The 15,400-nt window shown below is 38.8% G+C and overlaps 1 protein-coding gene and 1 long non-coding RNA gene across 4 annotated transcripts in view; one reads left to right on the forward strand and one right to left on the reverse strand.

The window, feature by feature from the left end:
- SEL1L (SEL1L adaptor subunit of SYVN1 ubiquitin ligase) overlaps window positions 1–3,357 on the reverse strand; it is a 53,615-nt gene extending 50,258 nt beyond the window's left edge. Inside the window, exon 1 of the mRNA XM_058739923.1 lies at window positions 3,170–3,357. Within this exon, the coding sequence (XP_058595906.1) occupies window positions 3,170–3,239 (70 nt within the window). The 5' untranslated portion in view covers window positions 3,240–3,357. The remainder of the gene's footprint in view (window positions 1–3,169) is intronic.
- Window positions 3,358–3,561: 204 nt separating this feature from the next.
- LOC131517593 (uncharacterized) overlaps window positions 3,562–15,400 on the forward strand; it is a 115,360-nt gene continuing 103,521 nt past the window's right edge. For 2 of the 3 annotated variants that reach the window (XR_009264666.1, XR_009264668.1), the window contains exons 1-2: window positions 3,567–3,717; window positions 14,999–15,202. This is a non-coding gene — a long non-coding RNA (uncharacterized LOC131517593). Of the gene's footprint in view, window positions 3,718–14,998; window positions 15,231–15,400 lie in introns of those variants that run through there. The other variant, XR_009264667.1, reaches the window with a different exon arrangement.

Below are 15,400 nucleotides of genomic sequence, written 5' to 3' on the forward strand. Positions count from 1 at the left end.
AATAATGCTTTTATCAGAACACAGACATCAAGAAAAAAATGCAAAAGAATTCAACGAAGAGTTACACATTTCTCATTCAATAGCAACACATCCAAAATATAATGGTTTACATTACTTTAATAATTGTACACCTTCCTCTGAAAAAGACCAATTTTCATTATATCAGCTAACCAAACTGCAAAAAGTATCAGGGATATTCTTTCAGGGAAAAGTAATCATCACAGATTCATTTTCCAATTTGTTATGTAAACTAAACAGACTGATAGACCTTCAAACTCATAAAGTATTAAGAGTTTGGCAAAAGACAGCAGACATCCTGTTCTCTGATTTGCCATAGATTCTGTGCAGATCCTACAATACCCCTGATTTTAATTACTCCCAAATCAAGGCCTGGAGAGCTAGCTTCAAAACCTGGCTTCATTACATGTTAATACATACATGGTTCAATACAGCAAGCTTCCTTAGCCTTTTTTCTCAACGCATCAAGAGAGAGTAATACCACCTGCCCCGTTGACTCACAATGTTTTAAGGAACAAAAGAACAATGAAATTAAACATCCTCTGCAATCTCAAATTTACTCTTTGAGTATGATAATAGAACTATTATCTGAAACACTTAGCAGTGGATCTAATTTAAAAGATTCTGTAACACTGTTGGCATAAAGAAAAAAAAGTAAACTATCTCTTCCTGTTGAAAATAAGAAAATATGTATGTCTTTTTTTTTAATGTTTTTATTTTTGAGAGACAGAGTACAAGTAGGGGAGGGGCAGAGAGAGGGAGACACAGAATTCACAGCAGGTTCCGGGCCCTGAGCTGTCAACACAGAGCCTGACACGGGGCTTGAACCCACAAACAGTGAGATCATGACCTGAGAGGAAGTCAGACGCTTAACTCACTGAACCACCCAGGCAACCCAAAAAAACATGTATTTCTAAGTGAGAAAAATTATAGCATTTTTCATTATCAAGAGAATGAAGGAGAAATGCCTTTTTAATGCCCTCCTTTATTCATTCACAGGAAAAAGAAAACATTGCTAATAAAAGTTTCATATTTTTATATGCCTCTAAGACAAACTATGAAATAATAGCTACTAACAGTGACAGGATAGATATTTCCTTTGTTGGCCGATTATATTCTAACTGGTAATAAATGCAACTTGCTCTAGGTAACCACTAATATTCAAACTTTAAGTCAACACAAATTATGACCCAACACTTGAGTTTTAAATAGGAGCAAATCTTTAAATCTAAATAATGAGGTGGACATCCTGTATGAATAAGCAATTTAATGAATAAAAAAGTCAACTAAAAAGCCATGTACTCAATTTCTAAAACTTTACCTCACACAAGTGTTTTACCATATTTGCACTTCATGTGAGTACAGTACTGCCTTCATTGTTTGTCAGCACGCACATCTATACGGTTTTAGTTGTGGCTAAACATGGATTTTGCCTCTGCCAGAGAAATGCTTTGGCACAGTTTAACTACAATGGAAATCTCTGCTTACACCAACACAGTCCAAAGATTTAACATTTCAGTCTTAATAAACTATTTTAACTACCCGAGAATCCCAACTGTTGCTTAAATGACTTCTTCAAGTATCATCTCCACTGACATGAAGCTCTAAGTATATGAAATAACTTAATGGAAGATGCAGGAAAATGTTTCTACACTTTAATTTTCCTTAAATTGTGCAGACTGAACTCGGAGGAATATTTACCATGTTCCTTAAGTAGTTCTTATACTTTAGCGTGAAGAAATCACTTGTGAACTTTGTTAAACTACAGATGGCTGACCTGTTCCAGACCTAAAACTGCATGTTTAACAAACTCCTAAGAGGAATTCTGATGCAAGTGGTCTGAGGTCCATCAGTTACTCTATCCATTACACTCAACAGCTCCATTTCATACTTCTTTTGGTCAAATAAATGCAAGCAGGGCTTCAAGAGTTATGTAGAGTTTTTGAAGATTTGGTTATGAATACAAACCATCACTAAAAGGGGATAAGGCAGACCTTAAAGGATGATGTTGGCAGTTAAGTAACTAGCATATGCTTGTTGCTTTTGAAATGGTATCTCAAACCACATTATGGATAGAATTTTAGGTTTAGACCTCTCATTTTAGAAACAGAATGACGTTATGGCATTGACTTACAACTAGGACAGATAATTTGGGGATTCAAATAACCATCTGGGAAATTTTCTGTTGGAAAAAAAGAAAGAGTTGACATTTATACCCTGCCTTGTTCCAAAAAAATTTAAAGCCACAGAACAGCTGTCTTGTTAACTAAACTGATTAAAATTCAAAAGCTTTATTGTACTAATTGTTTCTTTACCAACAATTAGAAACACTGTTTCTTTATCAACATTTTCGAAATAGAAGTTTTCAGATGTAGGCATACTGAACTATTAAAAAATAAAAACCAAACCACAGTATAAATCAGCTAACTGGAAAATCAAGTCAAAGGCACATTTCTATATCTATCCAAAAAATGAAAACGAGTTGCTATACATTTTAAATCTATAGGGACCAAATTTTCTCAAAAATCATAGAGTTACTGTCAACAAACATGGGGCAACTCCTACACCGTGACAGAGGTAAACACCACTTCCTCGGGAATATTTCCTGAAAAGGGATAGAGAGTGGGCACAATTATATCAAAAGTCTTCATTTTTAAATAGACAGACAAGGGACCACCTCAGCTATTAAGCAAATCCGCCAAACCACTGTCAACATCCTGGTTTTGATGGCCCTTGCTCTGCTCAGTGATAGATCCAGGTGTGTCAATTACTTAACTTACAAATCTCAAGCACATAATCTGTATGAGAGTCGAGGAAGTTCCAAAAGGCTCAGGTACCTCTGTGGATCTAAGCCAGCTGTTGGGATTCATTTCCAGGGTCAATTCCTCATTCGCGAGGAGTTGCTTAAAGTTTGTTAAGTGAAGAGGTGTGGGCAGGGTGACCGCCCTTTCTTTCCCTCCCCTCTCTAGCTTCCTAAATACCCGCTCTAGTCCAGGCCAGCCAAAGTCCAAGGAAAGACAACGAGTGACAGGCTAGTGCGAGGTGTGACCAGAGAGTGCAGTCTCCAGCTTGAGCCCCCACGGCCCTGCCCCGGGATGGAGGCCGGGGGGCGGTGGCTCCCGGCCTCCAATCCGAGGGGGCGGATACTGACCCGAGGACGCCGAGGCCGAGCCCAGCAGCACCGCACAGAGCAGCAGCGTCAGCCCAACCCGGACTCGCATCCTGCTCTCGCGGCCGCTGCCACCCCCTGGAGCTGTCGCTTTCGCCTCTGCCACCACCAACTCAGCCACCGCCACCGCCTCACCGCTGCTCTTCCTGCTCTGGTCTCCTTCCTCCGCCCCTTCCCAGGCCTCCCTGCCCCAGTGCGCAGCCAATCCCCGCCCGCCGCCGCGGGCTCCGTGCCCAATCGTCGCAGTCTTCCCGCCCACCCTATTGCTCCGCCCCCGGGGTCATGCATTGACCAATCATTTTGCGAGGTTCCCACACGGGCTTTCCCGGTAGGACCACGGCCTCACCGACATGGCCCCAGCTAATTGGTAGATCCTGGGTTCAACCCTCCCGGAATCCGAGCGTGGGTCCAGGGCCGGGAAGAAAAGAAAGTCACCCAGGACTACAATTCCCACAATGCACTTCATGGGCTTCTCTGACGTGTGCTCTTGGAAAACGTAGTCCATTGTGGGGCAAGATTTAAAAATGCAGGTAGGTGGCTGTCGAAGTTAAGAGAACTTACTTAAGTAACATCTGGGGCAGACATTAATTCAAGGCCACGAACTCACAGCCTGTGTGTGTGTGTGTGTGTGTGTGTGTGTGTGTGTGTGTGTGTGTGTGTGTGGTGCCAAAATATATATCAAGCAACACACATTGTAAGGGTAATAGTTTGCAATGTGTATTAAGCTCTTATTCCTCTTTGTTTTATTTAGAAATTTTGAATTGGACAAAGTGATATCAACACTGAGGAAAAATACAACAGCTAGACTGAGTTCGAAGTATTTTTTGAACTTAGGTAAAACCGTGCCATATATACAGAAACCAGGATAGAACTCACTACCTGCCTTCCTTTCCCTGACAAAACAAACGGAAAGAAACCCCGTCCAGTGCAGATCATTCCAATGCTAGTATTTATTTTTAGGAGGACCACCAGATAATAATCATCTGGAAGACGTGGCAACAGCCTTTGCAAAAACCCTTTCAAACACTTGTCCTTATCCCTCTCTTTTTGTAAGTGACACTGTTCTCTTCGTTGACTAAGTTCAGGAGACTGGGTTGATGTATTTGGAGATAAATGTGATGATGATTGATTGCATTGCAGAAAAGGAAAGAGTCTTGTATGATAACTACCAACTTCAGGCATGCTCCCACTTGGGTAGTAGGGCAGTGGCTTGTTCCTGCCCCTCCGTCAAATTGTGTCATTTTGTTTTCCCTAGCATCCACCCACTCTCAACTCAGTCCTGAAACTGAGTTGAGCTCAGTTTGAGGTCAGGGTTCTGGTCAGGACGCCGGCCACATATCTTAACACCTCCAGACATTTTCTTCTGTCTTCTTTGATAGAAAGTCCTCTTTTCCAGGACGAGGATAAAAAGTTAACTGCTGGAAAACAACAAAAAACTAACTGCTGTTCCACATTCACATGGGAGGGGATGAAGGAAAAATATTGTCCTATTATTATTGTACTACTGCCTCCTTGGCACTCATCTCTGTTTCTGTCACTACAATGTTTCCTCAGAGTTCCTCTGATTTGAAATCATAGAGTAGGGGTGCCTGGGTGGCTCAGTTGGTTGGGTGGCCGACTACAGCTCGGGTCATGATCTCGTGGTCTGTGACTTTAAGTCCCGCATCAGGCTCTGTGCTGACAGCTCACAGCCTGGAACCTGCTTTGATTCTGTGCCTCCCTCTCTCTCTCTGCCCCTTCCCTGCTTGCTCTCTGTCTCTCTCTCAAAAATAATAAACATTAAAAATTTTTTTTAAAATCATAGAGTAAAATCTGGTATATTTTCCTCCCTTTTTCATCTTATCGATCATTGCATCCTAATACTTTGAGCTATGTAATTACTCTTTTATGTGACTATTTTTCTCTTTCTCACTCAAAAGTTCCCTCCTGGGTCTCATTTCTGTTACCTGCATCGTGCACTTGAGTTCTAGCTATTTTCACCGTCATTCTCCCTTGACTCTTACCTAAGTCTCATACAGCCAGATTCATTTTCCTTTCAAAATTAAATTTCAATTCAATTAAAATTAAATTGAAATTCCTACTCGAAATTTTTCAATGACTGCCTTTGTCATAAAATCGAAAAAGTATTAGAACTTCTCCTGAAAAAATAGGAACTGTGGTGACAGTTTTATTTTCTTGAGGAAGTACTGGGAAGACATTTCTGCTTTCTGCGGAAGCAGCAGCGATTATCTGATTGATAGATTAGGGAATGACTGTTCACTGCTTGAGACTCAGCTTTACTTTTCATCTTTTTCTTTCCTATGTGCTTCTTATATTCAAGGTCCAGTGCTAAGTGCTGCATGAATACATTTGCCACTTCTCTGACTAATCTCCTGATTTCCACATGAACACACTCTTGCCTTGTCATGGGCTCCTTTACCCTCTCCCCACTGCCCTTGCTTCCTCTTCTTAGCCACGGCTATGGCATCCTTCCCACTTTCACTTGGATTTCATCTTGGCTGAGCCTTCTCTGACCAGGCCAGTTCTCATTATTCTTTATGTCTCTAAGGGTTCACAGAACATTCACAAACTTGCCTTTTAAATGGGATGTAAACTTTCTGAGGCCAAAGACAATTACTTAATTCTGTGCATAGATATATATCATCGGGCTTGCCACTAAATAATTTTTGTTGATTGATAGTACACCTTAGTCATAAAGTATTTTAATAAAAATAAGATCTTATTATAGATGATAATAGATAATAGATAATTATAGATTATTATTTTAATAGTAAGATCTTCAAAGTCCTTGCTATCTATTATAAGCTTAATCTTAAAATATTTTACAGGGAAATATTAAGGAGCATTTGCACCCTTAGGATACAGGAAATTTACTTCATTCCTCTTCAGCTCTGTAAAATGAGTATATTAATAACATCTTCTTCACCAGGTCTGTTGTGAGGTTAATACCTCAAAAGAGGTATGCAGGAAAAGAGAATGTTTTACAAATATTATTTCTGATTGATTGCTTGGTTGAAGCAAAGAAGGAAACCAAAATGCTACTTTTTATTAAGACTAATAGAACTAGTTTTATTCACTTAATTTGAAAAAGGTTTAGAGCTGCTAGAGCTACTGTCTTTAGCCAACAGCGAATAATTGACATCTTCTGAGAATGCTCATAGGACCTTGGCTTTTTGGGGAAATTCCAAGTCTCCAAAACAGGTCTAGTGGGGAAGACTGGTGTGGGAAACCAGATTTATTTTAACAGCCTGCTAGACTGCATGATGATTAATTAGTGAAAAGGTTGTGAATTCTCCATGGCCTTACCTAGTCCAGGCAAACATTCATCAAGGTTTCTTGCCAACATTCCCAGTTAAACTTATGTACTCACTCTACTTGTACAAAATTTTAATATTATTTATTAATTCATAGACTTCTTTAATATTTGCTCAGCTGTCTGTACTCTGTTTAACTTGTTCTATATCAACATTCTGGATCAGTGTCATAGATTTCCAAGTTGCAGAAAACCTGTTTGCTTGGCATTACAACACAGCATAGGACCCAATGGAGGTAGATAACAAGTGCCTTTTCATGCAGAGGACACTGATGTGACCTTATTCCGTTGAAATGAATCAAACAACCAGCATGTATTGAGAACCTCCTGAAAGTATTGAGCACATAAATCCAGTTTGCTCTTTGTTTATGGATAAGACAACCCCCAGAGCCTTTTCCTAAGAATGCAGTGATTGTCATTAACTCTAGTCAAGTATATCCTTTCCTGTGCTATTCTTAGGCATCTATTTGGTTGACCGTGTGCACAGGCTGTCAGCACTTGAACCAACATATCTGCCAGGGCAGGATTAGGGAGAGACAAGGAGCAGAATATTTTCCCCTTAAAGCTTAGAGAATATACTTTCTTTGATATAGATGAGGTAAATTTAAGTCGTTATTTTTGTGTTCACTTCTCATGGATGTGAAATTGAATTCAATGAAAATTGAAATCCTTGCACCGAATCATGATTTAGAACCTGACATCTCCTCATGCACATTCTCAGTTCCTTGAGTAAATGGGCAATAGGTTCTTTACTTCATTGTATTAACTGTAATTCCAGGATTGTTTATAGCAGACACATAATTAATCATCAAATAAACTTTGAGTGTACATATAGCTCTCTAAGGTTATAATTGTCATAAAGATCAGAGTGTAGATCCTGACTGCAGAGCACAGTGTTCAATATACCTAAGCTCTGAATCTGAGATAATGAATAGGGTGTGGCGTGTGTGTGTGTGTGTGTGTGTGTGTGTGTGTGTGTGTATGTGTGTGTGTTCAGGCTCTACTAAGTTTAATCCTGAAGTGACATTTACTTTGGAGGTGTATATCCTTTCTAAGCAGTGTTGATTCATACCAGATAAAGGAAAGGCCGAGATACCTTTATACCCTGAAGAAACGGACAGGCATCTTTTGGTCTAATTTTTTCATAGATTTATTAACTACAGTTCTGGAGAGAGACTGGATTAAAATTAAATTTCAATAAGAACTTGATTAAGTGAACCTTATAAAGTGGAGATAAATGCTTTAGAGCTCCCATTAAATTTAGAATACTTAACTGAGTAGACGGCAATGTATTTAATCAGTGAATGTTGGGTTAAGAACATTATATACATAGGATAATGCCTCCTTCCTTCCTTCCTTCCTTCCTTCCTTCCTTCCTTCCTTCCTTCCTTCCTTCCTTCAACAAATATTTTCTGGGCACTGTCAATGCCTTTCTGCTAAAGACCACTAGGGACACCCCTGTAGTTGAACACATTAGGTTTAGTACTTACTAATGAGGGAGAACACATGCATGGCATCTCTCTCTGTAAGGAGGCTTTAGAAAGAACCTATTATAGGATTTGGACTTTGGTTGGGTAATTGGTGGGAGGATCCAGGAAAGTTGGGTTTGGTCTAGATTGGATGCTGTTAGCAGTACCCCCGATTTCTATGATTTGGTAGAAATCAAGCAGTAAACCTTATCTGAAAGGAGAGGAGACTAGAATGAGGATGAAGTAATCATTGGTGAAGAAACAGTAGTTACTTATTTTAGCCAAGAGATGAAGTGTTTGGTACTTTGTGGATGACACAGGGAACTTGTTTCTGTCTGTGCTTAGATAAAATCGTGAAATGGTTTGCTTTGCTTCATTTAATCTTAGTTGCAGAGTAGCCTGTCTGTTGTTGGTATTCTGTGATTGTTTATGTCCAATAGGAGAAGAACATGGCCTGGTTGTGAGTGTCAGGCCGGCTTCTGCTTGTCAGGCGTTCCTCTTTTTCTTTCTCACCACCTACTGTTGAGGTACACCAGGTTCTTGGTGCTGAGGATTCAGTGATTAATAAAACAGACAAAAATCATAAGAGTGTACATTCTAGAGAAATAGAATAAAAGAAATAATTATAATTATTTAGAAGGTGATAAGTACTACAGAGAAAAAACATAAATAGTACAGAAGGGGAATAGGGTACTGGGGGTGAGTGGGGACCACCATTTACATTTAAAGCAGGAAGGTCAGGGAAGACTTCCCTGTAAAGCTCACATTTGAGCAGAGACTTAAAGTGATAAGGAATGAACCATGAAGACATGGAGTGGATCTAGCTGTTCTGATGGGTGTAAGGTGATATCACATTGTGGTTTTTTTTTTTTCAATATATGAAATTTATTGCCAAAATGGTTTCCATACAACACCCAGTGCTCATCCCAACAGGTGCCCTCCTCAATACCCATCACCCACCCTCCCCTCCCTCCCACTCCCCATCAACCCTCAGTTTGTTCTCAGTTTTTAAGAGTCTCTTATGCTTTGGCTCTCTCCCACTCTAACCTCTTTTTTTTTTTCTTACCCTCCCCCATGGGTTTCTGTTAAGTTTCTCAGGATCCCCCTAAGAGTGAAAACATATGGTATCTGTCTTTCTCTGTATGGCTTATTTCACTTAGCATCACACTCTCCAGTTCCATCCACGTTGCTACAAAGGGCCATATTTCGTTCTTTCTCATTGCCCTATAGTACTCCATTGTGTATATAAACCACAATTTCTTTATCCATTCATCAGTTGTTGGACATTTAGGCTCTTTCCATAGTTTGGCTATTGTTGAGAGTGCTGCTATAAACATTGGGGTACAAGTGCCCCTATGCATCAGTACTCCTGTATCCCTTGGGTAAATTCCTAACAGTGCTATTGCTGGGTCATAGGGTAGGTCTATTTTTAATTTTCTAAGGAACCTCCACACTGTTCTCCAGAGTGGCTGCACCAATTTGCATTCCCACCAACAGTGCAAGAGGGTTCCCGTTTCTCCATATCCTCTCCAGCATCTATAGTCTCCTGATTTGTTCATTTTGGCCACTCTGACTGGCGTGAGGTGATATCTGAGTGTGGTTTTGATTTGTATTTCCCTGATGATGAGCGACGTTGAGCATCTTTTCATGTGCCTGTTGGCCATCTGGATGTCTTCTTTAGAGAAGTGTCTCTTCATGTTTTCTGCCCATTTCTTCACTGGGTTATTTGTTTTTCGGGTGTGGAGTTTGGTGAGCTCTTTATAGATTTTGGATACTAGCCCTTTGTCCGATATGTCATTTGCAAATATCTTGTCCCATTCCGTTGGTTGCCTTTTAGTTTTGTTGGTTGTTTCCTTTGCTGTGCAGAAGCTTTTTATCTTCATAAGGTCCCAGTAATTCACTTTTGCTTTTAATTCCCTTGCCTTTGGGGATGTGTCCAGTAAGAGATTGCTACGGCTGAGGTCAGAGAGGTCTTTTCCTGCTTTCTCCTCTAGGGTTTTGATGGTTTCCTGTCTCACATTCAGGTCCTTTATCCATTTTGAGTTTATTTTTGTGAATGGTGTGAGAAAGTGGTCTAGTTTCAACCTTCTGCATGTTGCTGTCCAGTTCTCCCAGGCCCATTTGTTAAAGAGACTGTCTTTTTTCCATTGGATGGTCTTTCCTGCTTTGTCAAAGATGAGTTGGCCATACGTTTGTGGGTCTAGTTCTGGGGTTTCTATTCTATTCCATTGGTCTATGTGTCTGTTTTTGTGCCAGTACCATGCTGTCTTGATGATGACAGCTTTGTAGTAGAGGCTAAAGTCTGGAATTGTGATGCCTCCTGCTTTGGTCTTCTTCTTCAAAATTACTTTGGCTATTCGGGGCCTTTTGTGGTTCCATATGAATTTTAGGATTGCTTGTTCTAGTTTCAAGAAGAATGCTGGTACAATTTTGATTGAGATTGCATTGAATGTGTAGATAGCTTTGGGTAGTATTGACATTTTGGCAATATTTATTCTTCCAATCCATGAGCAGGGAATGTCTTTCCATTTCTTTATATCTTCTTCAATTACCTTCATAAGCTTTCTATAGTTTTCAGCATACAGATCTTTTACATCTTTGGTTAGATTTATTCCTAGGTATTTTATGCATCTTGGTGCAATTGTGAATGGGATCAGTTTCTTTGTCTTTCTGTTGGTTCATTGTTAGTGTATAAGAATGCAGCTGATTTCTGTACATTGATTTTGTATCCTGCAACTTTGCTGAATTCATGTATCAGTTCTAGCAGACTTTTGGTGGAGTCTATCGGATTTTCCATGTATAGTATCTTGTCATCCTCTTCCGTGACCTCTCGTCTGCGCTTGGCTCCAGAGACTCCGTTCTGCTAATCCTCTGGCGGTTTTCTGGGTTATTTAGGCAGGTGTAGGTGGAATCTAAGTGATGAGCAGGACGCGCGGTGAGCCCAGCGTCCTCCTATGCCGCCATCTTCCTAGTAACCTCATTGTGGTTTTGATTTGTGTAACATCTGAAATAAATAGAACATAATAAATACATACATACACACCCTTATAAATAAATAAATAAATAAATAAATAAATAAATAAATAAATAAATAAATAAAGGTATGTTAATTACCCTTCAAATAAAAAATAAAAAAAATTTTTAAAAATGTGGACATGAAGAGCCTTCCAGGAATAAGAAGCAGCCCCAATAAACGTTCTAAGGCAAGAGCACGTCTCTTATGCTCCAAGAATAGCAAGGAATCCTATGGCTGTAGAAGCAGGTGAAGGAGGAGATGGCAGGAGAACGGGAGCAGGGGAAGTCAGAGAGTGACTGGGGCCAGATGGTGTAGGGATTTTAGGTCAATATTAAGGGGTAGTCAGAATGCTACTTTTTATGACTCTGAGATTGGCTCTCTTTAAGTGTGGCTTGGATAGTGGCCTGGAGCTTCCCCCTCCTGCATGAAAATAAGCAAATAATTACATAATCCTTTTTATTAATAGTTTGGATATAATGCTAAAGTAACCAATTAAAACAATTGTACTCAAAAGTTTGATTCAGCAGGAGTTAGAAACTGAGATGGTAAGTACAAAATTGAGACGGTAAAAGAGAAAGATCTTCAAATAAGGATCCCCAAAATATTCAAATAATATTATTGTAAATGCAAATCACATGGAAGTAAGTTTAGAAAACATTTACAATGCAAAATAAAGTTTTTTTTAAGTGTATTTATTTTGAGGAGCTTGTGCATGAGCAAGTGGGGGAGGGGCAGAGAGGGAGAGAGAGAGAATCCCAAGCAGGTGCCCTATGCAGGAGCTGAACTCACAAGCCATGAGGTCATGACCTGAGCCAGAATCAAGAGTCAGATGCTTAACCAGTTGAGCCACCGAGGCACCCTTTGATCATTTCCTACCCTTAAAAATTTTTTTTGAAGGTTTTATTTTTATTTTTGAGAGAGAGAGAGACAGAGACAGAGACAGAGGAGACAGAGGATCTGAAGCACACTCCACACTGACAGCAGAGAGCCAGATGCAGGTCTAGAACTCATGAACCATGAGATCATGACCTGACCTCAAATCTGATGCTTAACTGACTGAGCCACCAGGCAACCCTGATCATTCCCTATTCTTGAATACATTCCCAGCTATGCCATGTTGACTTCACATAAATCCACCTTGAAGGGCAGCATTGACAAAAAAAAGAAATGTATGTATTATGTATATACTAAGATATACAATAAATACATATTTCATATATGCATGAAAAATGTTTGTACACATTGGCACAAATGTATATAATTAAAACAATTGAGAATAAGTTGCAGGCATGATGCTTCTCTAAATATGTTAGTATTTCCTGAAAACAAAGAATTCTCTAACATAGCCACAGAACTATGATCAAAGTTAGAAACTTCACACTGATTCAATACTATCATCTAATCTACAGACTTTATTGATCTTGTACTGACTTGCCACAATAATGTCCTTTCTAACAATAGAAAATCCAACATCATCAGTTGCATCCAGTTTGTCACATCTCATTAGTGTCCTTTAACCTGGAACAGTTCTTGAAAGTGTGTGTGTTTCTGAACCCCTTGATGCTAATAATTTTTAAGTGTACAAATAAGTTATTTCATAGAATTTACCCTAATGTCAATTTGTGTTATGATTAGATTCAGGTTATGTACATTTGGGAAGACCACCACAGAAATGATGCTGAATTCTCTTAGTGCATCATGTCAGGCACCAAATGCTATTGGTTAGTCCAAATTCTGGCAATGATAATGTTAATCAATTAGTTAAGGAGGTGTTTCATTGTATTTACCTTTTGCAATTAATATGTATCTTGAAGAAGACACTGAGATTCTGCAAATATCTCACTATTCCTTAAACATTCACCCACTAGTTTTACCATGTATATTCATGATTCTTGCCTGAATCAATAATTACTATGACAGCTGCCAAATGGTGATTTTCTAATTCTATCATTCCTTCTACATTTATTATTAGCTTTCTAACGTAGGCAGAGATTTTTCTTATTTTTTCCTCATTTAATTGATTAATTTACATTGTTATAGACTCACACATTTTTTATTCAATACGTTATAATCCTACCTATCATTATTTTGATGTTCAGATTATCTCAGATTTAGCCAGTGGGCGCCTCTTCAAACTGACTACTGTATCTTTTTGAGAGCGTTCTTACATTTTTGCACTACTTATATTTTTTTTCTACTTCCCTTGACCCAGTGTTGGAATCAGCCATTTCTCCAAGCAAGCCTGCTTTTCTTCAGTGGAGAATGGTGTTTATATTCCAAGAGTATTCATTACTACTGGGTTGTTAATGTTTCTAAAATATCTTAGCAGATGGAGCTGGGAATTGTGTGTGCGCGCGCATAGGTATAGATGTGTGTATGTTTATGTGTGCATATATGTATATATATAAATGAATGCATACACACATTCATAATACACATAACTACACATATCTATACCCACTTCTACATATATTTTTTAAGTTTATTTATTTATTTTGAGAGAGAGAAAGAGAGACAGAGAGCAGGGGAGGGTCAGAGATAGAAGGAGAGAGAGAATCCCAAGCAGGCTCTGCACTGTCAGCATAGAGCCCAATGTGGGGCTCGAACTCACAAACCATGAAGTCATGACCTGAGCCGAAACCAATAGTTGGACGCTTAACCAACTGAGCCACCCAGGTGCTCCCATTTCTATATCTATTTATGTCTTTCTATATATTAAAATCTCTGGAAAATGAATGAATGAGCCACAGAGAAAACAGGAGAAAATATTTGCAGTGCATATTTTTAAAGGGAATTTGTGTCCAAAATGTGTTAAGAACTTGATAATAAACACATAATGAATATATTATTTAAAACTATCCAGGCTATAAACATAGACATAAAATAAATGTGAATTAAGTAATATGAATAACATAAATATAACACATGTATATATTTATGTAATAAATAGAAATACAAGATACAATAATAAATATACAAATAGAATAAAACATAATAATAAAAATATCCCACAAATGGAAAAAGTTTGAACATGCCCTTGCAAAGAAAATAGGTAAGTAGAAAATAAGCACGTGAAAAGGTGTTCAACATCTTTGGTCTTCAAGGAAATGTAAATTAAAATCACAACAAAATATCACTCCCCTTAAAATGGCAGAACTTTTAAACGATGACAAGTATTGATGAGGATGTAGAGCAATTGGAACTTATAGGGCTGTAAAAGGGTACATCTGCTGAAAAAAACTTTTATCCATAGTCCTTGTGCATGAAACATATATCGACCCTGTAACTTAATGTTTTCATTCTTAAGTGCTTGCTCAAGAGAGATGAGATCCTATGTTCATAAAATGTCTCACACAATAATGTTCCTGGTAGCTAAATTCATAATAGGGAAGATCTTGGAATCACTTAAAATGTTCACCTTGTGAATGGATAAGCAAACTGGTATATTGATACAATGGAGTGTTACTTGGCAACAGAAAGTAGAGAATTATTGATATGTGCATATCATGGACGAATCTCAAAAACATGCTGAGCAAAAGAAAACAGACATGAAAGAGCTCATCTTTTATGATTCCATTCCTATGGCGCTCGACAACAGTTACAGCTAACCTATAGTGATAGAGTTCAGAACAGCAGTTGCTGAGTGGTTAGAGTGGGAAGGGGAAAATTAACTGGAAAGGGGAAGAAGGGAACTTTTGGTTAATAGAAATCATCTATAGTCTAATTAGCTTGTGGGTCACATAAGTGACAGAGATACATCTGTCAAAACTCATAGAACCATGCCCTTAAGATCCATGCATTTTCATGTATGTAGATGATACCTTGTGGCAGGCAGACTAATGCACCCCCTACCAAGATGTTCCTAATCCCCAAACCTGTGTATACCTCCTGTTACCTTTGAAAGCATAGGACTTTGCTTATGTAATTGAGTTAAGGGTCTTGAGATGGGAAGATTCTCCCGGATTAGCCAATGAGAATGGATAATCATAATGTAATCATAAACTTTCTTACAGGAGGGAGGTGGGAGGGCCAAAGTCAGAGAAGAGGAGATGCTATTTCTGAAAGAGGACCATGAACCAAAGGATGCAGATAGACTCTAGAAGCTAGAAACAGCAAAGAATAGATTATCCCTGGAGCCTCTGGAAGGAACACAGCCCTGCCAACTTCGTGATTTTGGCCTTGGAAGTTCCATTTTTGGACTTCTGACATTCAGAACTGTAAGATAATAAATTTGTGTAGTTTTAAGTCACTATGTTTGTGGAAATTTGTAATAAGCGACAGTAGTAAAGAAGCTAAAATATATAGGCATACCTCATTTTATTGCGTTTCACAAGTATTGCATTTTTTCATAAGGTGAAGGCTTGTGGCAACCAGCATGGATCAAGTTTATCGGCACCATTTTTCCAACAGCATTT

Source organism: Neofelis nebulosa, chromosome 7 (assembly GCF_028018385.1).
Source record: "Neofelis nebulosa isolate mNeoNeb1 chromosome 7, mNeoNeb1.pri, whole genome shotgun sequence".
Taxonomy (NCBI): Eukaryota; Metazoa; Chordata; class Mammalia; order Carnivora; family Felidae; genus Neofelis; species Neofelis nebulosa.